At 57.4% G+C, this 23,511-nt stretch overlaps 1 protein-coding gene across 1 annotated transcript in view; it reads right to left on the bottom strand.

Moving 5' to 3' along the window:
- Window positions 1-22,851, bottom strand: part of CROCC (ciliary rootlet coiled-coil, rootletin) — a 45,030-nt gene extending 22,179 nt beyond the window's left edge. The window contains 20 exon segments of the mRNA XM_042995729.1: window positions 795-922; window positions 1,194-1,387; window positions 2,562-2,792; window positions 3,235-3,381; window positions 4,023-4,167; window positions 5,485-5,667; window positions 7,552-7,751; window positions 8,496-8,729; window positions 9,167-9,250; window positions 9,918-10,014; window positions 10,719-10,955; window positions 14,948-15,054; window positions 15,670-15,835; window positions 15,933-15,994; window positions 16,094-16,177; window positions 16,274-16,459; window positions 20,935-21,089; window positions 22,345-22,498; window positions 22,500-22,614; window positions 22,616-22,851. Of these exon segments, the coding sequence (XP_042851663.1) occupies window positions 795-922; window positions 1,194-1,387; window positions 2,562-2,792; window positions 3,235-3,381; window positions 4,023-4,167; window positions 5,485-5,667; window positions 7,552-7,751; window positions 8,496-8,729; window positions 9,167-9,250; window positions 9,918-10,014; window positions 10,719-10,955; window positions 14,948-15,054; window positions 15,670-15,835; window positions 15,933-15,994; window positions 16,094-16,177; window positions 16,274-16,459; window positions 20,935-21,089; window positions 22,345-22,498; window positions 22,500-22,614; window positions 22,616-22,737 (3,031 nt within the window). The 5' untranslated portion in view covers window positions 22,738-22,851.
- Window positions 22,852-23,511: the final 660 nt, after the last annotated feature.

The following is a 23,511-nucleotide window of genomic DNA, read 5'->3' as shown; positions in this document are numbered from 1 at the left end:
TGAGAGATATATTCTCACCACACCTTCGTAACACACCTACGTGGCTTGTCTCATGCCCAATCTACAGATGAGGAAATGGAGGCTCAGGGAAGTCAGGTAATTTTCCAAAGCTGCACGGCTTTCTATAAGGCGTCTCCTTTAATGACTGATTGTGATAAACATACTTGCTGGGCTGTCAGCACTAATGGAGGTGACCATGGGGAAGTCATACCCCACTGGGAACAATCTAAAAACCATCTCCTGGGTTGGAAGCCCACCAGAGACTCTGTCAGCATGCCCCTTCCTGGTTCTGTCTGGCTCAGGTAGATGTGGACAGCAAAATTAATTTTTACGGCCCAAGTAGATGCCTGGTAAATGCTCGTTGAGTAAGAGGAACCCCTGAGTTGAGACGCTGGGTGGGGAACGCGGAGGGAAGAGGGGCTGCGGATGGGGGGCCGAGAGAGTCCGTGGCTCTGCAGAGAACTCAGACCTAAGTGCCCTGACGAGGACAAACAGCCACCGCTGGCTGAACCAGGCCCTGGGCCAAGGCCTTCACACGTTTTTCTCGCCTCATCCTGGCAACAGCTGTAGAGGAGGAGCATTATCACCTCTAACTGCCAATGAGGAACCTTCGGCCCAGAGAGGGAAGAGGCTTGCTCGAGAGAGCTCAGATCTAAGTAGCAAAAGCAGAATCGGAACTCCGGTCAGCCAGACTCCAGGGCCAGTGCTCCCAACCTCCAGAGCCCCAGAACCCGATGGGTTATAGACCGGGCTGGAGCCTGGAGTTCCCTACCCCCGATTCGGGCCCCCCATACCAGTCAGGGTCTCCTTGGCCAGCAGCAGGGCCTGCCCGTCGGCTTCCAGCTGCTCCCGGCGGGCCTCGAGCTGCGCCAACTGCCGCTGCACCTCGAACAGGCTACTCTCCAGGGCTTCCTTCTCCAGGCTGCGGCACATACAATCCCTGAGGCCTTGGGACTCAGCCTCCTGGGCCCCAGGAAACTGTGGCTCCCAGGGCGTGGCCGGCCGTGGGCCAGGTGCCAGCCTACCTGCTCAGCCAGGCCCACGCTCCCTGGGGGGAGGCTGGGCCCTAGCTAGAACCTGTTGGCAAGCCTGGCTCCTAAGTAACTGTCCCCGTGGGCCAATGCCAGGGCGGGCCCAGGCAGACCCCCCTCCCCCCGTCCCCCTGGGACGGGGCCTAAGGCCTAAGGCCTTACCGCAAGCGTGTGGCCTCCTCCGACAGGGTCCGGCTTTCTCGCTCAGCTGCGGCCAGCTGCACCGCCAGGCCGGCCCGCTCTTTGGCCAGAGCCTCCTTCTCCCGGGCTGCCCGCTCCAGCGCCTCTACCTGCCGCTGCGTCTCCCTCCGTGCCTGTTCCAGCTCCTGCTCGCGCCCACTCAGCTGCCGGGAGAGCTGGCCCCGACCCAGGCACCATGAGTACCACTCCCCAAACTTCCCGGCTTCTCGTCAGGCAGCACCCCGACCCTGAGCCCGACCCGGGCCTGGCCTGGCAGGCGGGAGACCTGGATTCAACCTCAGGCTGTGTGTGCTGTGTGTACTTGGACAAATCACAGCGTTCCCCGGACCTACGATGTACACGCATACAAAATAAGCGTCAGGGGGCGCCTGGGTGGCTCAGTGCGTCGTTAAGCGTCCGACTCTTAATTTTGGCTCAGGTCGTGATCTCACGGTTTGTGAGATCGAGCCCCGCCCTGGGCTCTGAGCTCACAGCACAGAGCCTGCTTGGGATTCTGTCTCTCCCTCTCTCCCCGCCCCTCCCCACTCATTTTCTCTCGTTCTCTCTCTCTCTCTGTCTCTCAAAACAAATAAATACAGGGGCGCCTGGGGGGCTCAGTCGGTTAAGCGTCCTGACTTCAGCTCAGGTCATGAGCTCATGTTCATAGGATTGAGCCCCACGTCAGGTTCCGCACTGAGCATGAGGCCTGCCTGAGATTCGCCCTCTCTCCCTCTGCCCCTCTCCCCCATTCTCCTTCTCAAATAAAATAATAAGTGTCCTCACTCAGTTTGGGGAGTGCCAGAATGCTTTCTGTGCCCGAAAATTTCCAGAGGAGCTGAATACACAAAACAGAGCGGAGCCCTGGAGCCCTGTGTCCTGTGCCCCGTAGCCCATCGCCTAGAGGTCCCTCCCAGGAACCTGGGCTCTCCAGGACAGGCACTATATCAAGGCCCCTGGATCCCTGGAATCCTAAGGTGCCTTCCCGCTGGGTCCCCAAAAGTCTAAGATGCCAATTCAAAACTTCTCTACCTGGTATCGTATCATGAATTTTTACTGGGTGGTGATCCGTCTACCAGGTGCCTCCTCGACTGTGCGGTTCAGAACAACCCTTTGTGATGAGAACTATTAGCCCCACGTGACAGAGGGGTCAACTGAGGCATCGGGCGGTTGTGGAGCTTGCCCACGGCTCCCAGCTAGCAAAGGGGGGGCTGGACTTAAACCCAGAATCTCGCTCCTAGGCCCGGGAGCTATCCCCTGGATGGGGATCCCCTGGATCCCAGGGTGCAGGAGGCTGGGAGGCTGAAACCCCTTCCCCCTCCTTGCTCCCATCCCCGCCCCCCCTACACCCACCTGGGCCAGCTGCTCCTGCAGCCGGCAGCGCTCCTGGCGCAACGTGGGGAGCTGGTGCTCCAGGGCCTCCCGGGCCTGCTCGGCCACCCGCAGGGAGCCCTCCAGGCCCTGCTGTTCCACCTCCTGCTCCAACCGTAGGTGCTCCAGCCGTTCCTGCGCCTCCCGTGCCAAGCAGGCCTCCTGCTCCACCTGCCGTTGCCGGCCCAGCAGGGCCGCCTTTTCCTCTTCCAGCTGCGTGCAAGCGAACCAGCCGGAGGGTCAGCTCAGCCCCTCCGCCAGCGGAAGGACCGCGGACGCCCCCTCCTCTCCACCCACCCACCCACCCGTCACAGCCAGCCCAGGGGAGGCTCCCCGGGGGAAAGGGTGTGGGGACACTGAGGAGGAGGCAGCAGGGAGGAGGGTCCACGGAGCTTCTTTTCTCTCAGACCGCGAGAGAGAAGACACAGACGGAGTCAGAACAGACACAGAAAGAGAGGCAGTGACCAGGACAGGCACAGATGGACCAGGCACAGGACAGGACCAGGACCTGTCCCGACAGGTACAGGGCCAGAGGTGTACAGGGAGGTATGCAGCGAGGGTGAGGGGCGGGGGCCGAGGCTGGGCCTGGGGCACCTCAGTGAGTCGGGCTTCTGAGTGGGGCACACGGTGGGCGGCCTGCGGGCACACGGCATACCTGGGCGACGAGGCGGTTCAGACCCAGCTTGTCCTGGGCGAGGCTCTCGTTGAGGGCGCTCAGCTTGGACAAGGAGTCCCGCAGAGAGGCCTCCTCGACCCTCAGCTTGGTCATTGAGAGTTCGAGCTCCACGCGGCCGGCCTCAGCCTGCGGGGTGGGGGCCAGGGTGGCCAGAGACAGCCGGATGGGAGAGATGGAGAGAGGGGAGAGGCGGGGAGAGGCAGGAAACGACGTGCAGAGGCACGGAGATGGGAGAGGGTGGAGGCATGGAGGCGGGAGGGTGGGGAGAAACACCCTCAGAGACGGGGTGGGGGGCGAGGGAAAACACACCATGAGACAGAAAACAATCGCTACAGGCCGGCTGCCCATGAAGTTGCTCAAAAGAAGCCACACACGGGAGAGCTGTGCGGGAGCCAAGGGAACCCCAGCTCTTGTAGGGCAGGGCGGGGGTCAGAGGGTCTCACAGAGTGGGGTCTAAGGGGACACTGCTCAAGACCCAGAGTACAGGGGTGAGCAGGCACCCGCCAAGGACTGTGTCCCCAGCTCTCACAGACCCCAGGACCCGTGTCCAGAGGTGGGATGGGATGGCCTGAACAGCACTGCCCCAGACACATCTGGAAAAGCAAGGACATGACCACTAATAGAGGTCCGTTCACTTATGACTGGGGTCTGAGGACAGCCTGTGGTCTGGGGGGCCGGGATCAGCCTGTGCACAGGGTCAGAGGCCAGCCGGAAACAGGGGGCAGTGTGTGGCCAGAGGGAGAAGGCCTGGGGCCTCGGGGACCCACCTTGGTCAGCGCCTCAGCCACCTCGGCCTTCTCGGCCTGTAGCATGTCCCTCTGCAGCGTGGCACAGCTCAGCGCCTCCCTCACCTCCACCAGCTCCTTCGCCAGCCCTGAGCGCTTCATTTCCAGCTGCTCTAGCTGTCTGTGGCTGTGGGATGCAGGGTGGGCGGGTGCCCCACGTCACCTCCCTGCTCAGAGTCTCCCGCAGCCAGACGGCGCTGGCGCAGGCCAGGGACCAGGCCTGAGACGGGAGCCCTGGAGGCCAGAGCCTCACTCACAAGGACAGCCAAGCCCACCACTCTTGGCTCTGGGACTCTGGGCCTCAGTTTTCACATCTGCAAAATGGGGTAACAGCTGCCTCATGAAGTTGTTATAAGGATATGTGATCTAGTGAACATGAAATGCTTAAAACAGTGCCTGACATATCTCCCCAACAGTCTGCAGAAGCAAGAACAATATTCTCTACCACAAGGTACTAAACCCCACTGTTACTTATGCCTCAGAGGAGGAGGCAGTGCAGTGGCCAAGAGGTTAACTCTGAAGGCAGAACGCTTGGGTTCAAAGCCCGGCTCTTTACTAACTAGCCGTGTGATGACCTAGGTCAGATTACATGGCCCTTCTATGCCTCAGTTTCACCATCCACAAAATGGGGATGAGAGCTCCTACAGCAGAGTTGCCATGAGGGCTGAACACAAGAACCTCAGTGTAGGGGTGCCGGGGAGGCTCAGTCGGGTGAGCGGCCGACTTTGATTCAGGTCGTGATCTCACGGTTTGTGAGTTCGAGCCCTGCGTCGGGTCCTGCGCTAACAGCACAGAGCCTACTTGGGATCCTCTCTCTCTGTCCCTCCCCTGTTCTCTTTCTCTGAAAAATAAATACACGTTAAAAAAAAGGGGGGGAGAGAGAGAACCTTAGTGCTTAAAATGGTGTCTAATACTTGGTAATATTAGATTACTCTTTCAATTTAAACAATGATATTAATTTTTTTATGTTTATTTATTATTGAGAGAGAGAGAGAGAGAGAGCGTGAGCAGGGCAGGGGCAGACAGAAAGGGAGACACAGAATCCGAAGCAGGCTCCAGGCTCTGAGCTGTCAGCACAGAGCCCGACGTGGGACTCGAACTCACAAACCTCGAGATCATGACCTGAGCTGAAGTCGGACTGAGCCACTCAGGCGCCCCTAAACAATGATATTAGTGTTACTACTGCTATTTTAGTTATCGTTGTTGTCACCGTCCACACTCCTGCCTCATAGCAGTCCTCTGATCCCCGGTAAGTGACTGTATCTCCCTGAGCCTCAGTTTCCCGAAACGGGGCTGGTGAGAAGACCCTTCCTCAGAGAGGTGCCACAAAGACTCCTCAAGACAGTAGGACGTCTGGGACACCGTCGGTCCTCCCCGGCCCCCAGGGAGGACCGTCGGGACTCCCAAGGTCCGTTCTGGGCAGGGGAGGCCAGAAGCCGCTCACCTGCGCTCGAGCTCCCTGCGAGTCCGCTCGCCGTCCCGCGCCGTGTCCTCCCGCTCTTCCTCCAGCCGGTCCCGCTGGCGCCGCAGCTCCTCCTGGGCCGCCTGCAGCTTCTCTCGCTCCTGCCGTAGCTCCTCGGCCTGCTGCTGGGCCGCCTGCAGGCTGCGGGCCAGGCTGTCCTTCTCCCTGGAGGAGGAGGGAGAGCCGAAGGCGCTGCTGGGGCGGCTCTCCCCGGCCAAGAGGGCCGTGCTGCTGTCCTCCCGTGAGCCCCGTCCTCTGACCTCTAAGGCACCTGCCTCCAGGAAGCCTTCCCCGACCCCGCCCTCAGCACGACTCACTTCATCCGAATCTCCCTGGAGCGGACTCTTCCCGTCAGAGGACACCGAGCTTTCCTTCTCCCCCCCAGCCCACCCAAGGGAACGGATGGAGGCACTGGCATGGCCCCCAACAACCCCACCAGGCCACGCTAGGCTCTCGGGACACACGGGCCAGTTCCCTATGACCAGGAAATGCCCCTCAATTCTGGAAGGCCCAGTAGAGCTGGGTATGCCCAGCTGCACACGGTGGCCGGCGAGGGAGGGAGGGGACTGCAACTGGGAACTCTGGAGGTCCACAGAGTGTTGCCTCTTGCCCCAGTGCCAGTGGTCACAGCAACGGAGCAGGGGATGTCACCCCTCCTTCCGAGCCAGCCGGGGTTCTTAGCTTGGGCATCAGCTTAGGGCTGATCGCTGGCATAGCCTCCACTGCCCGCCTCTTCACTTGAAGGGGCAACCGGTAAGTGTACCAGACACAAAGGCCTCAGTGGGTGGGAAAAACCATGTAACATGATATATGAAATAAAAATAGCAGAATGCAAGACGAGGAGTTCACCGTGAACACAGCCACGTATCAGGCCCTCCTTCCAAGGCATGGGGAGCCCGGGTTTTGCTCTCAGAAGGACCTGAGTTCCAATTCCTACCCCCAGCCACACTGCTGCGTCAGCTCGGACAAGTCTTTCAACCTCGGGAGAGCCCCAGCTCCAACCTGCGGGAGTTTGATGGGAAGACTAACTTAAATAATCTGCCCAAAGCGCTTGGCAATGAGCCTGGCACATGGCAGGTGTACTAGAAGCCTTATCTACGTCACTGCCAGGAAACACAACGGGGAGCAGAGTCCGTGCTCCCTAACAGAGGTTAGGACAGGCAGGTGAGGCTGTGAGAAGGTCCTGCCTTCTCATTTTCCTTTCTTGTTTCTTTTTCTTTCTTTCTTTTTTTTTTTTAATTTTTAATGTTTGTTTATTTTTAGGAGAGAGAGAGAATGAGAGACAGAGCACGAGCTGGGGAAGGCAGAGAGAGAGGGAGACACAGAATCCCAAGCAGGCCCCAGGCTCTGAGCTGTCAGCACAGAGACCAACGTAGGGCTCGAACTCATTCACCATGAGATCATGACCTGAGCCAAAGTCGGATGCTTAACCAACTGAGCCATCCAGGCACCCCTCCCCTTCCTTTTTCAAACTTTTAATTCTGCAGTTACATTGAGGAGAAACAGCAAACAACAACAACAACAAAAATAACCAGATAGCTAAGAGTGGGTAATTTCTTGTCTCAAAGATCTCCAATGACAGAGTCTAAATGGCACTGTCATTAGAACTCTCTGGGATGATAGAAACGTTCTGTAGCCATTTGTGGCTACTGAGCTTTTAAAATGTGTCAAGGACAACTGAGGGACTGAATTTTTACTTTTTAAAATGTTTACCTAATTTAATTTTTTTTAATATTTATTTTTGAGAGAGAGAAAGAGATAAGAGAGGGAGTAGGGGAGGGGCAGAAAGAGAGGGAGACAGAGAATCTCAAGCAGGTTCTGTGCTGTCAGCGCAGAACCTGACACAGGGCTCGAACTCACAACCTGTGAGATTATGACCTGAGCCGAAATCAGGGTCAGACATTTAACGGACTGAGCCACCCAAATGCCCTCAATTAATTTGAATTTTAACAGACATATGGCCAGTTATGACCATGTAAGTGCAATCCACATGCTTACAGGCTCGGGCTGGCATTAGATCCAGGCCCCCACCTCTGACCTCTCAGGCACCTGTTCAGAAGGTCAATGGTGCCCCGCAGACGCTGGGCCTCACGCTGGGCATCCTCATGAGCCTGGGTGGCCCCGTTGGTCTTGTCCCGAAGACGCTGCAGCTGTTCCTCTAGGCTGCGGCGCTCACCCTCGCTGTCACTAAGCTGCTTCCGCAGGGTGCCCAGGAGGTCCTGGCTGGCCTCATAGCGCCCACGCATGTCCTGTGGCATGGGAAACATTGAGTCTGGGGGAGCCCTAGGAAGCTCCGGAGCGCCCCCTACTCTCTGCTCATTCCAAGAACACACCCAGCCTACTCTGTGGCCTAAGCCTCAGGCAGGAGAGTGGGGCTAAGCCCTCCAGACTAGGTTTCCGCTCCCGTTCACTGTGCCCCCACCCCCCTTCCGAGTGCTCTGCCGGGGCTCTGACCGCCATTTCTTCAGACACACTGACCTAAGTAAGCTCCAGGCAAACCACCAAGCACATTCCGACCTCTTCCCGGTTCTGACTATCCCAGGGCTCCCAGGCTCCTCCCCTTTGCATTCTGGTTCTGACTCTCCCCCAGACTCCTCCTTGCCCCTAGCTCCCCCGGTTCCTCTCATCCTAGACTGGTTCCTCCCCCCCAGGCCTTTTCCCAGGGTCCTGGCTCTGCCTGTCCCGGAACCTCTTCTCTAATTTCGGTACCAGGACTCTAGCTCTGCCCCAGGCTCCGCCCCCAGCTGCCCAAGCACCTCCCACTCTGGACTCAGATCTGCCCCAGAGTTCTCACCCACCTCCATGGGACCTGACTCAGTAGCTCTAACTCCGGGTTTTGGCTCCACCCAAAATGCTCAGGCCCAGCCCAGGCTCCTCCCTCCCCCCCCGCCCCCTCCTTAGCTCCACCCCCACAACACTGGCTCCGCCCCAGATGCCCCAAGTCCTGCCCCCGGGACTCTGGCTCCGCCCCAGGGGGCTGGTGCCCCGCCTACCTGGACCTGCAGCTGGCGCTTGTGCAGGGCCGAGTGGATCAGGGCGAGCGTGGAGGAGTCGGAGCAGGCCGGGGATGGGCCTCGGCGCGGGGATCGGCCGCGGCCGGGCGAGGAGCGTCGCGGCGGGGAGGGGGTCCGGGGGCCCGAGAGCCCCCGCAGGCTGCCGTCCGACGCGTCCCCCGTGCGCTCAGAGCCACTTAGCTGGACACCGCTCTCCATGTCCGACAGGACGGCCTGAGGTGGGGGGGGCCAGGCCAGTGAGGAGGGGGGCCGCGGGTTAGTTGGACCAAGAAGCCCAGGCGACGCAGTGGGGTGGCGGGCGCCCCGTGTCCGGCTTCCGCGCTCCGCCGCACATTCTAAGCTCCCTTCCTACAGGTCCTCCCGATTCCACCCGCCCTGGCTCACAGGCCTCGGCCCGCCGGCTATTCTCCCGTGTATTGCCGAGACATTGGGCGATTCTCCCAGATGGGCCTGGAATTCGCAGCGCCTCCCCATCTCGGACTGGGGCTCCCCTCGGGGTAGAGGCCAGGCTCAGCTGGCAGGGGTGTCCTACAGCAGCATGGGTCCCCAGGGCCCCCAGCCGCTTGCGATTCAGCGCAAGGCCACCACAGGACGTGGTGGCCCCAGACTGCCCGGCCCCTCCCTGCCCAGGGATCCTTCCCACCTCCCACCTGTGCCAGGTCTCTCAGGGTCTGCTGCAGCCCCTCTCCGTCCTCTGTCTCCAGGGCCGCCTGCTCCTGGAGCCGCAGGGATTCCTGGAGTGGTGTGGGGGAGACAAGGGATGGTCAGGGTCTCTGCCCTAGTCTGAATCTCCACCTTATTCTCCCTCCCTGGCTCCCCACCCATCAGGTGGCCTCTAAGGCCCTGCTCAGAGGCCAGACGCTTGGTAGACCCCATGGCATCCCCCGTGCCCTCAATGCACAGATCAGGCCCGGAGAAGTGCAGTGTCACTATATAGGTCACACAGCCTATTGGAGGAGAGCCGGACATAGGACCCAGGCCAGGCCCCACACAGAAGGATGACCAACCCAGGCAGTACCCTTGAAGGGTGTCCCTCTGGTGGGGAGGCAGCTCAGTTCCTAGAGAAGGAGCCCTGTGCTAGCAGGGCACAAGCATCTTTTCAAGCCCCAGCTTATTGGCTCTGAGACTCTAGGTAGTATCTCTCCTTGGGCCTCAGTTTCCTCATCTGTGTAATGGGGATCATGCCACAAGGCTGCTGAAAGAATGAAATGGGATAAAGGAGGTGAATGTACTTACCACTAAGCCTGGCACACACTAGGTGCTCAATTAATGGGGGGGGGGGGGTGAAACCAAATCGGAATGGAATGCTAGGGATGGCCCTAGCAAACATGGCCCTCATCTGTGGGTGTGGTCGGCCTCCCGATCCCACCCTGCCACATCTCAGGGTCAGGTGCATCTCACCAGGGCCTCAAGCTTCTCAGTAAGGGCCTTGTTGACCCGATCCTTCTCCAGATTCTGGTTCTGAAGGCGCTCCACTGTCAGGGCCAGCTCTGTCACTCTGGAAGAAGAGCAGTGACAGAGGTGAATGTGAGACCCACCCCAGCCTCTCCTCACACCCACCAGCAATGTGTCCTTCATGCTTTCCCAAACCTTCAGGGGGGACGCTCGGTTCCACCACCCTAACTGTGTGACCTTGAGCAAGTCACTTCTCTCTGGACTTCAGATTGCTCATCTATGAAAGGAGAATGAGGGCACCTGGGTGGCTCAGTCTTTAAGCGTCTGACTTTGGCTCAGGTCATGATCCCACAGTTCATGAGTTCGAGTCCCACATCGGGTGAGCTCGTGCCCTGCTTTGGGTAAGCTCGAGCCCAGCTTCAGGTAAGCATGAACCCTGCTTCGGGTGAATATGAGCCCCGCTTCTCTCTCTCCCTCTCTCTCAAAAATATAAATAAATAATAAATAAATAAACAAACAAATGGAGAATGAAGTTGCCACTCACTTTATCTCTGGGACTCATCTAGATCGCAAGAGCTGGGAGCGTAAGTTCTAGCCTCAGTGGTTAAACTGCTCATAATGTGCCCTGGACAAGGGCCCCCTGAACCTCAGTCTCCCCCTCTGCCAAACGGGGTGCCTGGGAAGACTGGCTGAGCTCACCCCGGGGAAAGGCCCAGCCCCGGTGAACAAACACTCGCTCTTCCCTGCGCCCCCAGACGCACACTCCGCAGGGAGGCCTGCCTCACGTGGTGCCTCCCAGGCACGCACCTGGCACTGAGGTTGGCCTTGTCCAGGTTGCTCTGCACCTGCAGCTGGGCCAGGTCCTTCTCCTGGAGCACCTTGTCCCGCAGCTGCTCGTCCAGCTGGGCCTGTAGCAGTGTCTGCTTCTCCAGGGCCGCCTCTGCCCGGCTCTCGGCCAGCCGCAGGCCTGCGCTCAGCCCCAGGTCCGCCTCCTGGATGGCCCTTGAGGTCCGGGCCAGCTCCCCTCCCAGCTGCAGCAGGTCCCTGGTGGAGAGAGCACAGAAGGGGGATGGGATGGCGGGGTATAAATTAAAACCATCCCAGGATAGTTTAATAGTTTAATTTAACTATAGTATAAACTAAAGCTATCCCAGGATGTTAACAGTGGGATGCCACTATTGGATGGGGAAAAAAAAAAAAAAAAAAGTCCCATAACACACAGTGTAGGTGAGGCTATGGAGAAACAGGCTGTGCCTACACTGCTGGCAGGAGGCTAAGTGGGTGTAACCACAGCGCAGGGCAATTAGGAAGCACTCTGAAAAGTATAAATGGGCAGGTTCTTTGACCCACCGACTACACTCCTAAGAATTTATCCTACAGATATGGCCCAATGCAAGGGAAGTGACCTGTGTATAAAGTGATCCACTGCAGTACTGCTCATGTAAGAAATACCGGTGACAATCTATATGTGCATCAAAAGAGGGCCGCTATTGGGTGGCTCAGTCAGTTAAGCATCTGACCAGGTCAGGTCATGATCTCGTGATTTGTGGGTTCGAGCCCCTCATCGGGCTCTGCACTGACAGTGCTTGGGATTCTCACTCCCTCTCTCTCTCTCTGTCCCTCCCCGACTTGTGATCTCTCCCTCCCAAAATAAATAACTTAAAAAAATATTGTGGGGCACCTGCGTGGCTCAGTCAGTTAAGCATCTGACTTTGCCTCAGGTCATGATCTCGCAGCTCATGGGTTCGAGCCCTGCATCGGGCTCTGTGCTGACAGCTCAGAGCCTGGAGCCTGCTTTGGATTCTGTCTCCCTCTCTCTCTGCCCCTCCCCTGCTCATGCTGTCTTTCTCTCTCTCAAAAATAAATTTTAAAAAATATATATTGATTTGTGTAAAGTAAAAACATAACTTAAAAATAGAACTACCCTACGACCCAGCAATGGCACTACTAGGCATTTATCCACGGGATACAGGTGTGCTGTTTCGAAGGGACACATGCACCCCCATGTTTATAGCAGCACTATCAACAATGGCCAAAGTATGGAAGGAGCCCAAATGTCCGTCGATGGATGAATGGATAAAGACGATCTGGGATATACTACATACAATGGAGTATTACTCGGCAATCAAAAAGAATGAAATCCTGCCATTTGCAGCTACATGGATGGAACTGGAGGGCATTATGCTAAGTGAAATTAGAGAAAGACAAATATCATATGACTTCATTCATATGAGGACTTTAAGGTATAAAGCAGATGAACATAAGGGAAGAGAAGAATAATATAAAAGGGAGGACATAATGTATAATAATTATATAATAATTATATAATATATAATAATATTATTATATTATATAATAATGTAATATAATTATATAATAATTATATAATATATATAATAATAATATAAAAGGAGGGGGACAAAACATGAGATTCTTAAATACAGGGAACAAATTGAGGGTTGCTGAAGGGGTTGTGGGTTGGGGAATGGGCTAAACGGACAAGGATGACACTTGTTGGGATGAGCACCGAGTATTATACGTAGGGGATGAATCGCTGGAATCTACTCCTGAAATCATTTTTGTACTATATGCTAACTAACGTGGCTGCAAATTAAAATTAATTAATTAAAGAGGTCCACAACAAAATTGATCAATTCTAGGTAAGCAATGTAGATAGAAAACAATTGAAAATAAGTACACTAAAAATCTTAGCCATAAAAAAAAGAAAGAGGGCTACTATTAAATAAATCTGGCATATCCATTCAATGGAATACTCCGTAACCAAGAAAAATGCATCAGCTATTCAGAGCTTAAGAGGGAGCGACCTTGAAGTTATAACTATTAGGTGAAGAAAGTATCTTCAAGAACTCAAAGACAAAATTCTACCAAAAGTATAGAACAAGGAGGGGGGCAGAAAAGAGAGAGAGAGAGAGAGATCTGCTATATTTCTTGTATAAAATAAGGCTGGCAGGTCATGTAGGAAACTGGGAGGGAAGCATCTGGGCCAGAAAGGCGAGGGAGACTTTTCACTGTACACCCTTTTGAAATTTGAATTTTGTGAATATGTAAGTTATTCAAAAGTAAAATAATTAAATTTTTAAATGCTAAATAAAAATAATACATATTTGGGGCAACTGGCTGGCCTAGTCTGTAGAACATGCAGCCCTTGATCTTGGTGTCCTGAGTTCAAATCCCACGTTGGGCAAAAAGCTTAAAATATATATATATATATATATATATTACATTATACATATATATGCTATATATATTATATACACACACATATATATATATTTTTAGTATATCAGGCTAAATCCTTTCCTTTCCTGAATCAACTATACCACTAGGTGCCTAATACTAAGGAGAGGAAGTGCCTCATAGAAGAATTCCAGTTAATACACAAAGAAGTGACAGAATGGGACATTCATGATTTGGTGACCCCTGATGAGTGTCTGAGTCTTGGCACTGAGCATCAAGGGCCTCCAATGTACACAAAGAGAGGCACCCAGGCATTGGGGTTTCCTAATAGAAGAGCACACAGCACTTAGGAAGAAGTCTTGTTTAAAAAAAAACCAAAAAACAAAAACCTGAACCTGAATCTGATCAAGGCTTAGATCCAACATCCAATTTACAAGAAATACAAGGGACAAAGGTATTAAACACCACCTCAGAATCTAGACTATGGGAATCACTCAGGACAACTGTCCCAGTTTCCTAAACAAATAAATGAAAAGACTTAAGAGGCAAGTCAGCCAATCACATTTGGTGAGCATCTATGATGGGTCCTGATTCCAACAAATTATAAACACAAAAAGTGAAGCAAAACCATCTGTGACACTGATGAGCCAATTAGAAATTTGGACACTGAATACCTGATGACTTAAAAAAAAAATCATCTGGGGTGCCTGGGTGGCTCAGCTGGTTAAGCGTCCGACTTTGGCTCAGATCACGATCTTGCAGTTTGTGGGTTCGAGCCCCACGTCGGGCTCTGTGCTGACAACTCAGAGCCTGGAGCCTGCTTCAGATTCTGTATCTCCCTCTCTCTCTGCCCCTCCCCTGCTCATGCTCTGTCTGTCTCTCTCTCAAAAATAAATAAACATTAAAAACATTTTTTAAATCAAAAAACAAATTTGAAAAAAAGAAGCTTTAACAAAAGATCATCAAATAAATAATTAAATAAAATTGTAACGCGAAAAAAGAAAGGAACTACTCTGCCTGTCTCAGCTCTCCCTGCCACCTCACTTGCTCAAAGATCAAGCAGGACCGAGCTCCCCTGCTGACATGGGCCTTTGAGGCTCTCCCAACCTGACCTCCCTTCCCCTGCCTTTTGTTCCAGACCCACTGGCTGCCATTTCCTCCTACCTCCGAGCCTTTGCTCACGCTCTTTCTTCTGCTTGGAGTGCCCCTGTCTCTGGTGGTTAAAATCCTACCCAGCCCTTGAGGTCGGTGCCAGTTCCACCTCGTCTATGAAGTGTTTCTCTGACCTCCCCAACCCTCCCAACCTTCTGAGCATCTGGGATAGTCTCTCTGCTCTGTTCACTCACCACTCACTTCCTCGGTCTAGAATTTGGGGGGTCCATATCTTTTCATCACTAGAGCTGGCGAGGTCTTGTGGCAGAAGGTGCACATTCTAGCAGATTAAAAGCAGGAGCTGTAAATCCTGACTAGGCCACTTACTTACTGCTGTGTGACCTCGGGGAGGTCACTCTACCTCTCTGAGCCTCAGTGCCCTCATCTGTGAAGTGAAGTGGGGAGTATCACAGCTCCTACCTCCTGGGACCCTGTCCATATCAGAAGACACGAAACGGCCAAAGAGCCTAGCTCGGAGCAAACACCTAGTACCTGCTGACTGCCATGACGGTGGTAGGAATTAACTATTACTAGTTGTCTCTGCATCTCTACAGGGCCTGGCACACAGTAGGTGTGTTCGGTTGGACTAAAGTTCAACTGCGGAGTTGAATTCAATTTAAAAAGCGGGGCTGTCTCCAGCGGCTGCAGCGTCTCCCCAGGCCGCCCCTCCGCCAGCCGGGCCTCACCTCTCGGTGGACATCTTCACCTCGCTGGCCAGCCGACGGAGCCCCACAACCTGCCTCCAGAGGAGGAGCAGGCGGCTGTGCTCGTTGCTGATGTAGGTGTTGAAGGACTGGAGGGAAGGCGGGCTGAGTGAGGGCCGGCCCCGCCTCCTCCCGGCCCCGCCCCGGCCCCGGCCCCGCCCCCTCCCCAGCTCCGCCTCCTCCCCCCACTCCAACCATCGCGGGAGACCCGGTCGTCGGTCCGGGAAGCGGGTCTTCCCCTGGGCCCGCGCCCGGCCTGCGCGCACCGCGCAGGCTCTCAAGCCTCCCTCTCGCACAGGGAACGGGTTGCAACGCCTCCACGGGCTGCGGCTGCACGAGGCAGCGCAAAAGGCAGAAAGTGCTGGAGCTAGACCTAGGTTTGCATCCCCGCTGCCAGCTGCATGACCGTGGGCGGATGACTTAACTTCTCTTTAAAATGAGGATGACAGCACCTACCACACACAGTTATTAGGGGGAACAGAAGAGAAAATGCATGCCAGGCATGTCGTGTAGGCTAAGCAAGGCCAGCTATTACGACGACAAACTGTTTACCTCTCCTAGAAGGCTCATGGGCCAGCAGGCCGTCCCTCTCTCTCTCCCTCTCCCCTCGGCTCCTTAGTCCTCACGACTCTACGGTGGCCCTTCCCCGCCGGCCAGCCTGGGACCCCGAGGCCCCAGTGGCCTCCCAGGAGCCCCGTGCCCACCTCCTCCTCACGCCTCCACGCCGCCTCCCGCTGCTCCAGCTCCTTACGGCTGCGTGTCCAGTCAGAAGTCACCTTGCGGATGTCCTCACTCAGAGCCTGGTTGGCCGAGTTCGCCTGGTCCAGCTGCTCTCGGAGCATGGAGTTCACCTGGGCCAGGCTGGAACTCCTGGGTGGGGGGTGGGGGGGGGCATGAAAGGGACCGGTGGGCACATGGCAGGAGAGGCCAGCCCCACCAGCTAGCCTCCCTCCCTACCACGCCCCACCTCTGCTGCTCCTCCTCTAGGCGGATGAGGGCGCTCTCCAGGTCATGGCTGTGCTCTGTGTCCTGGGGGGGAGAAGTGGGGCATCGGCCTGGGCAAGTAGAGGGAAGGGACCGCCTAGCGCCCCGCGCCCCGCCCCCTGCCCCCCCGACGCCGGCACCCACCCTCAGCCGCTGCCGCTCCAGCTCTGTAGATCTCTCTAGAAGCTGTTGCTCCAGCTCCGAGCACTTCTTCTTGTACTGCAGGGTCTGCGGGTGGGTGGGGAGTGGAAGGTTAGCCCCAGGGGCTGGGGACAGGGCAAAGCGAGCACACGGGGGACAGGAGCAGGAGTGGGTAGCCCTGACCTTGGCCTGCAGCCGCTGCACAAGCTGGGCCTGCCGCTGCTGGCCTTCCTGGTAGGCCTGCAGCTTGCGCCGGTAGGAGGCCTGCTCCTCCTGCAGCTGCCTCCGCAGCTCCACGCTCTGCCGGACCAGCCCCGTGGGCTCCTGCGTTTCTGGCTCCCCAGACTCCAGCCGCACAGCCTGCTCCAGCTGCAGGGAAGGTGCCTGGGTGAGAGGCGCGGGCCTCTCGGGAAAGCAGGCCCAGAGCTCTGCAGAGGGTGCCAGGCTGGGCCCAGACCCACAATGCCTTGCAGGCATAGATGGGCAAGCCCGGGATGTGATGGCGCGCGTGCACAGGGTAACGCCGCTGTGCGTGGACACGGGCTGAACATGCATCGACACACAGGCAAGGCGTGGATGGACACATGCAGGTGGGCCCAGGAACATTTGCATGCAAAACACAAAGTTGCACCCGGAGATAAACATTACAGCCTCCGTGCACCGGGCACAGCGAGCCTCTCCGCCAAACACCTAACCCGCGGCGGTTGATTATTAGCTCCATGCCTATGTCTCCCCACCACCACCCAAAGCGTGCTCAGGAAAACCTGGATTTCTGTTCCCCGCTGTATCTTAGACCCAGAGGAGTGGCAGTGGCATGTTTGTGGAGATCATGAATTAATCGCATGAGCAAATGTGAATGCATTCAAGCAGAAGCAAAAATATACACGTGCGTATCTGAGCTTAGAGACATGCACACACATAAGGACAGGGGCGGTCTCAAACATCCCCAGGGTGACAGAGGTGAAGTCCCCACCCCACCCCTACCCCCACCCCGACACGCACACAGTGCTCTCTCTGTAAGAGGCACAAACTCTCTAACATAAGGCACGCTTCTTGCACGCTTCTTAATACCGTCTCGTCTCGGCCCCAAGTTACCCCCACCTCCCACCTTGCGGGAAGCTGCCGCCAGCACCCTGCTCCACCCCCAGGCAGCTGGCAGCCCCTTCTTTGTCAGAGCCCGTGAGCACAGGCGGTGCCCCACTCTGGCTGAGCCTCCTAACCCCTTAGGCACCTGCTGGCCCCGGGAGGCCCAGCAGCCTCCTCAAGCTTTGGGGGAAGGGAGGAGGGAATGGGCAGTTGGGGGCGAGCAGGACTGAGAGAAGAGGGACACTCGTCAGGGAGAATCAAGGGGAAGACAGCCCAGCCCAGCTGACTCCGGTCCAGGCCCACACTCACCATCCACCTCCCCACTGCCTGCGCTGCTAGCCCAGGCCCGGCATTCGCGTGGGTTCCAAAGCTTCCAGGGTTATTTGCCCTGGCTAAATAACAGGCCCAGACCAGGCTAGCCCTCCGGGCCTATATTCACACCCAGGACGCCCAGGGGCCGCTCAGCCACGGACCACTGTGCTGGAGCAGGGCGACAGTGGCCACTGGGGTGCCCCCCATAAAGAGGAGCCGGTGGGGACTTCTTGGGGGCTTCTGCCTGGAAGGCAGGCTGCAGGCCCGTGACCAGGGTCTGCCTGGAGCCTACCTAAGGCAGGTGACAGGCAGACTGTTTACATCTCAGCGCAGTGACATACTATGTGTATCTGGCGGCGGCTAGGTGCGTTTTGGCATTTGTCTCCATAAGGGACCCCGTGTATCTCTGTGTCCAGGCCTTCAGGGGGACCTCCGCGAGGAGGCCTCTGGGGTCACAGGTCTCTGTTGCGGTGCAAGCACGGGGGTGCCCGTGTGTTCGTATGTTTTTATGTCTGCATGCAGGCCTAAAACATGCACGTGGGGGGGTCTGGGGCACGTGGATCAGCGACTCTAGGCCACGTGCAGGTACGCACGCCTTTGTCTGGCCGTGTGTGTCCGTGAGATGTGAGACCACGTGTCGTGTTGTCCGTAGGATGGTGCGTCTCATCCGTGTGGCTGTGCGTCTGGGTGGTACGTGCTGTGAACGGGGGGGGGGACTGTGCGGTGCCCGGCTGTCGGTGTGACTTATGCTGTGTCCGGTGACGAATCCGACGAATCTGAGCGCGTATCACCGCGGGGGACTCGTGTTTCCGTGTGACGTGTCTTGTGTGGGGTCCGATCGCGGCCTGCGCTCTGTGCATTTTGCACACGGGGGCTGTTTGCTGCTGTGACGTGGAGGGGTTCAGGCCATCGCTAGGTGCTCCGCCCGCTTCCCCAGTGCTCACAGCCAGACCAGGGCCACTCCCGGCCACACCTCACCCCTTTCCACAAACTTTACCCCTCACAAAACAGCCTTTCAGTTTTACTTGTAATTCAAAAGGGAAAGAGGCGGTCACCACGCTGAGGATGAAAGAAGTTTACTGTCTCCCCTAGCAACCCCTGCCCAACTACCCGCCGTTCATTCACTCTGTCCAGGTTGCCATGGACACTGGGGGAGCCCAGGGGGTCTGTCCTGTGGAGCCCAGGGGATGTGGCCATGGCTTCCTTCCCATTCGCAGCTGCCTCGCCCAACACCTGCTCCACAGGGACAGGAAGATGGGGGGGCCTCCATAGGGACCGTGAGGTCCTCCTTGGAACCTGGGAAGTGGCCACTGGGAGCCTCTGCCTCAGTTTCTCTCCATGCGTCAACAGGACACAGACCTTGACCTTGCCTCCACTTGTTTTTCCCAGGGATGCTGCGGGGTTTAAAAGAGTGAACAACCTCACCGACTGGCTTCCAAAGCAGCCCGCATGTAACACTTATGGCCACCGGGGCAGACCCCACCACCGGTCCCCTGGGAACAAGTGGGCAGCAGGGACAGAGTGCCACAGGACTACAGAGCCCTGGACCAGGGGTCTCAACCCAACTCCACCACTGACCTTGGGCCTATCATGCCCCTGCTCTGGGCCTATTTCCCCATCTGTAATAAAGTGATCTTCAGACTCTCATGTTCTCTGTGAGCCCACCCCCCAGGACAGGCTTTGAGGTCATTCGCACCCAAACCCTGCCTGCAGGTGGGGGCCTCGCTCACACCATCTCAGACAGACAAAAGTGAAACACCAGGCCCCCTCTACATGCTATTCAGGGGCCTCCCCAGCCACGAGGGAATCTTCTAGACGAATACACCCCGCCCCCGCCACACACACACCCCAGCCTCTGACCTGCTGCAGCCCAGCCTCAGCAACATGTGTTAGCAGAAAAGAAGCCTGCCACCTACCCCCCCACCTCTCCTTTTCTGCCCCTGCCCGCTTGGGGCATCGTGCTAGCCACACTATGAGTCAGAAGTTGGCATTTAAGAGACAGCCCCCGGGGACCTGGCATCGTGCCAGTGGCCAAAAGATGAGAGGGCTAAACTGGAAGAGGGCTGGCTCAAGGCCCCGTCACCACCAACAATGTGGGATTCGGGCCAGCTCACCCACCACACCTCCTGAAAACTCTGGGAAAAGTAGCTCTACACTGTCCCCGGAGCTGGGGCCACTATGGGCCCCCCACCCTGTTCCTCTGCATGTCCCAACACGTCGGGAGCCTGTCCAGGCAAGCAAATACCAGGACACTGGCGGACCTCACAACCACAGGCACGAACACATATCCCCTCTTCCCAAAAGGAGTATGCATGCCCCCGCGTGGACAGGCCCAGCCCAGGGGTCCTCGGCTAACCTGTCTCTGCCTCCCGCACAGGGCGTTCTGGGCCAGCCTCGGTCTCTGGGCTCCAGTCTCTTTGTTACATCCAGAGGATCATGTCCGAGGTCCTTCCAGCTTTCCAACTGCCCCCTGGAACTCCCAGCCCAGTCGTCTCTTCCTACACCCAGAAAACAAACCTGCAATGCACATCTGGGGCTGGAGGTAGAGAGACCTAGCCTTCACCGGCTGTGGGACCCCAAGCACGGTGCTCTCCCTCTTAGAGCCTGTTAGTTCCTCTGCTACACGAGCATCATCATGGTCCCAAGCTTGGTGCATCAAACGTAAAGCACCCAGTAAGTGCCTGGCACACAGTAAGCACTCCATAAACAGTAGCTACGATTATGACTGTTATTACAACCCACACATCTCCCATCTACATAGACACTCCTTCCCCCGTGCAACTCTCTCCCGAACTTGCAGCCATCAACTCCCTAGCGTCACCTCTCACAAGACTGGGGGCCCAAAGGAGACAGTGCTCCCGGCCCTGGCCCAAAGCGACCCCCTGCCCCGGGAGCCCCACAAGCCTGCAGCACAAGCCTGGGGAATGCGAATCCTGTCTGGACTTGGAGGCAAGCCTGGATTCTCTTTCCTTCCTTTGCTGGTCCTCAGTCCCACGGGGGGTGGCAGCAAGTCTGTGGTGGCCCCAGAAGGCCTGCAGAATGCTGCCTGGGCCCCCTCCACCTGCCTGCCTCCGTGTTCAGCCGCCGCTGGGTGGGCCCCAAGAGCCCCACCCATGGGAGCACAGAGAGACGTCCAGACACTCGAGGGGTGGCAGGGGTCTCTAGGGGTCTTACTCTCTATGCTCCCACCCCCGGTGTCACCCCTGGTGACAGGTACTCTCAAGCCCACATCATACTAGCCTCCCCAAGACAGAAAACAAACTGGGAGAGCACAGTGATTTTCTCGAGGCCACTCGCGTCGGCAGGGCCACAATCTACACCCGGCCCAGCCGGACCCCAGGCCCACCTTCGGCCCGGGGCACAGGCCTGGCCTGGCCTGGCTGTCTCCCTGCCCTCGCATCAGGGGAGCACGGTGGCCCAGCTCTCGGCCCCCAGGCAGCACCCACCCTCTCGCTGACCGCGTTGTACTTGATGGCCAGCTCGTCACGCTCCGCCCGGCTCTGGGCCAGCAGGTCCTCCACGCGGGACAGCTCCTGCTGCAGCAGCTGGTTTTCCTCCTGCAGCGACAGCACTGATGCCATCTCCGCGGCCGGCAGCGGGGCTGGAGAGGGACAGCAGGCACCTGGTCGGCTTCCTTCCCCCCCGCCCCCCCAGGTCCACACCCTCCCACAATAGGTGCTCTACAAACATCACCGGGCAGGAAGAGGGACTGGGCCCCTGAGAGAGGACGTCAGCACCAGAGCACGCAAACAGAGATAAGAACAGGAAGGTGGGCAAAGAGACAGGCCTAGGGCTAGACTCAGAGCGGATCCAAACACCGCTGAACGGTGGCCCCAGCGGGCCTAGAACGTGCTGGAGGGAGGCTCCTCCGTCCAGCAATTCTAGCTCCTTCTTTCTCCAAGTATTACTCTTCTCTGGGCCTCAGTTTTGCTGGTCTGTAACCTGGGTGGAATTGGTAAACAGGAGACCAGGAGACCTACCAGGAGACCAGGAAGACCTCACTTAAGGGAAGGGCTTCATGTAACCTCGGAAGCCAGGGCTTCAGATAGTATAGGTCATGTTGGGAGGAGGAGGAGGAACAGGAAGAGGGGGAAAAAGGGAGAAGTCGAAGTGTCCCCCCGCCCTGTGGGCTCCCGTTCCATCCCAGGAGAACGGGACATACGCCACAGGTCTCCAGGCTCTTTCAGCCTGAGGTGAGGGTTCTCTAAGTCTCTCCTTGCCTGGGGCTCCCAGGGGCCCCAACACCCCTGGTCGTCCCAAAGAGGTTGGACAAGGACTGTGGCGGAGCCCCGGAATCACCACCAAGGAGAGCTACCCACACGCCAGCTGTAACTGAGTGTGCTCCCTCCCCAGACTCTCAAACCACACAGGAGGTTGTGGATGGCACCCAGCAGGAGGAACAGGGGCCCATCAGCCTCTCTGCCCTGCTGGGGAATGGACAGGACCATCCCTGGGACTTCTGCAGAGCCCTGAGCTAAACTGAGCTGCCCTCCCCCTGTAATCTGGGGTTCAGCCAAGCTCACACCTTCCCCGGGAGAGAACGTAGTGTTTGGGTCTAAGTCTCTGCTGTGGGCTGCGGGTGGGGGTGCTCATCCCCACGGTCTCGCAGCGTCACATGGAGAACGACTCTGGGCAAACTATACCTCTGAGCCTCCATTTCCCCATCTGTAAAATGGGTCCCTCCATCACAGGGTTGTGCCCGCCTCACAGTGAGTATTTGAGAAATGGAAGCTGCGGTCATTCCTGTCATTACGGCCGTGGAAGAGGGGGACGTGAGAAGGGGTGAGGTGCAGGCAGGGGATGTGAGAAGGGGTGAGGTGCAGGCAGTGTCTGTGGGGGCGAATGAAGAGGGGCACCTTGGTTCTCAGGCTGGGAGAGGTTGCGGGTGATGATCTCCCTGATGCGGGCAGGTAGGCAGGCGAGCTGAGAGTCCTGGGCAGGGTCCTGCTCGCTCAGGCCCTTCTCCCGGCCTGCCCTCAGGACGCTGCTCTCCAGGGTCTGTGGGGGGGGGAGAGAGAGAGTGTGAAGGGGACCGGGGGCCCTGGTCTCCCTGGCCTGGATGGGAGAGGAACAAAGTCCTGCTGCCCAAGATGTGGGGGCCCGTGAGACCCTCAGGAAGCCCCCATGGGAGCTACAATGGAAAAACGCCCCGCGGGAGGGCACGCTTCAGTGCCTCCTGCCCCGGGAAGGAGGCCCCATGGAGGGCCAGAGAAGCGAACCAAACCGCATGGCTCACTCACAAAACCCATCGGGGCAGCACGGGGCTGGGGGCTCCAGTCCAGCTCCAACCCCACTGTGCTAGCAGATGTCACCTCAACCCTTAAATCTGGGAGCAGGGATCCCCTTTTCCCACAGGGCCCTGGGATAAGGGGGCCAAAGCAGTTTTGCTCTGAGCACCTCTGTACCCCCAGTCCGGCTGGGAGTTGCAAGCTGGGGCCCCCGTGCACCCTACCACCCACCCCTCCCACCCCATGACCCCAAGATGTACCTACCACTCATCCATTCCTGCTAGACCCATGCTCCCCTGCCCCGGACAGGGTGGGCACAGTCCTCGGGACCCACCTGGATAACCGTCTCCAGTGCCAGCTGGGCCTCCACCGATTCCTCCAGCCCCAAGCTCATGGAGGGGGAAGCTGTGGGCACCCCCCTCCAGGCCCTTCTCCAGGGCCCCAGAGACTAGCTCAGCTCTCCCACCCCACAGCCAGACCGCTGTGCTGAGCACAGGGCAGATTAGGCTTAAATCCGGCGGTGCCCCCCATGTGACCACCGAGGTGGGAGGGGTGAGGGAGGGGGAGGGGCTGGGGAAGGAGCAGAGGGGAGGGAAGAGAAGAAAGGGGAGGGATGAAGAGGGGGAGGGGAGGAAAGGGGGAAGAGGTGGGGGAGAAAGGGAAAGGCTGGAGAGAGGGAGGAGGAGGGACCTGAAGATGGGGGGGGTCCCCCCAACACACACACACACACACACACACACACACACACACACACACACACACACACAGTCCACCCTCCCCAGCTGCTGGGTCCTA

This window comes from Panthera tigris, chromosome C1, assembly GCF_018350195.1.
Source record: "Panthera tigris isolate Pti1 chromosome C1, P.tigris_Pti1_mat1.1, whole genome shotgun sequence".
Classification (NCBI taxonomy): domain Eukaryota; kingdom Metazoa; phylum Chordata; class Mammalia; order Carnivora; family Felidae; genus Panthera; species Panthera tigris.
This window is presented reverse-complemented; position numbering and strand designations above follow the sequence as displayed.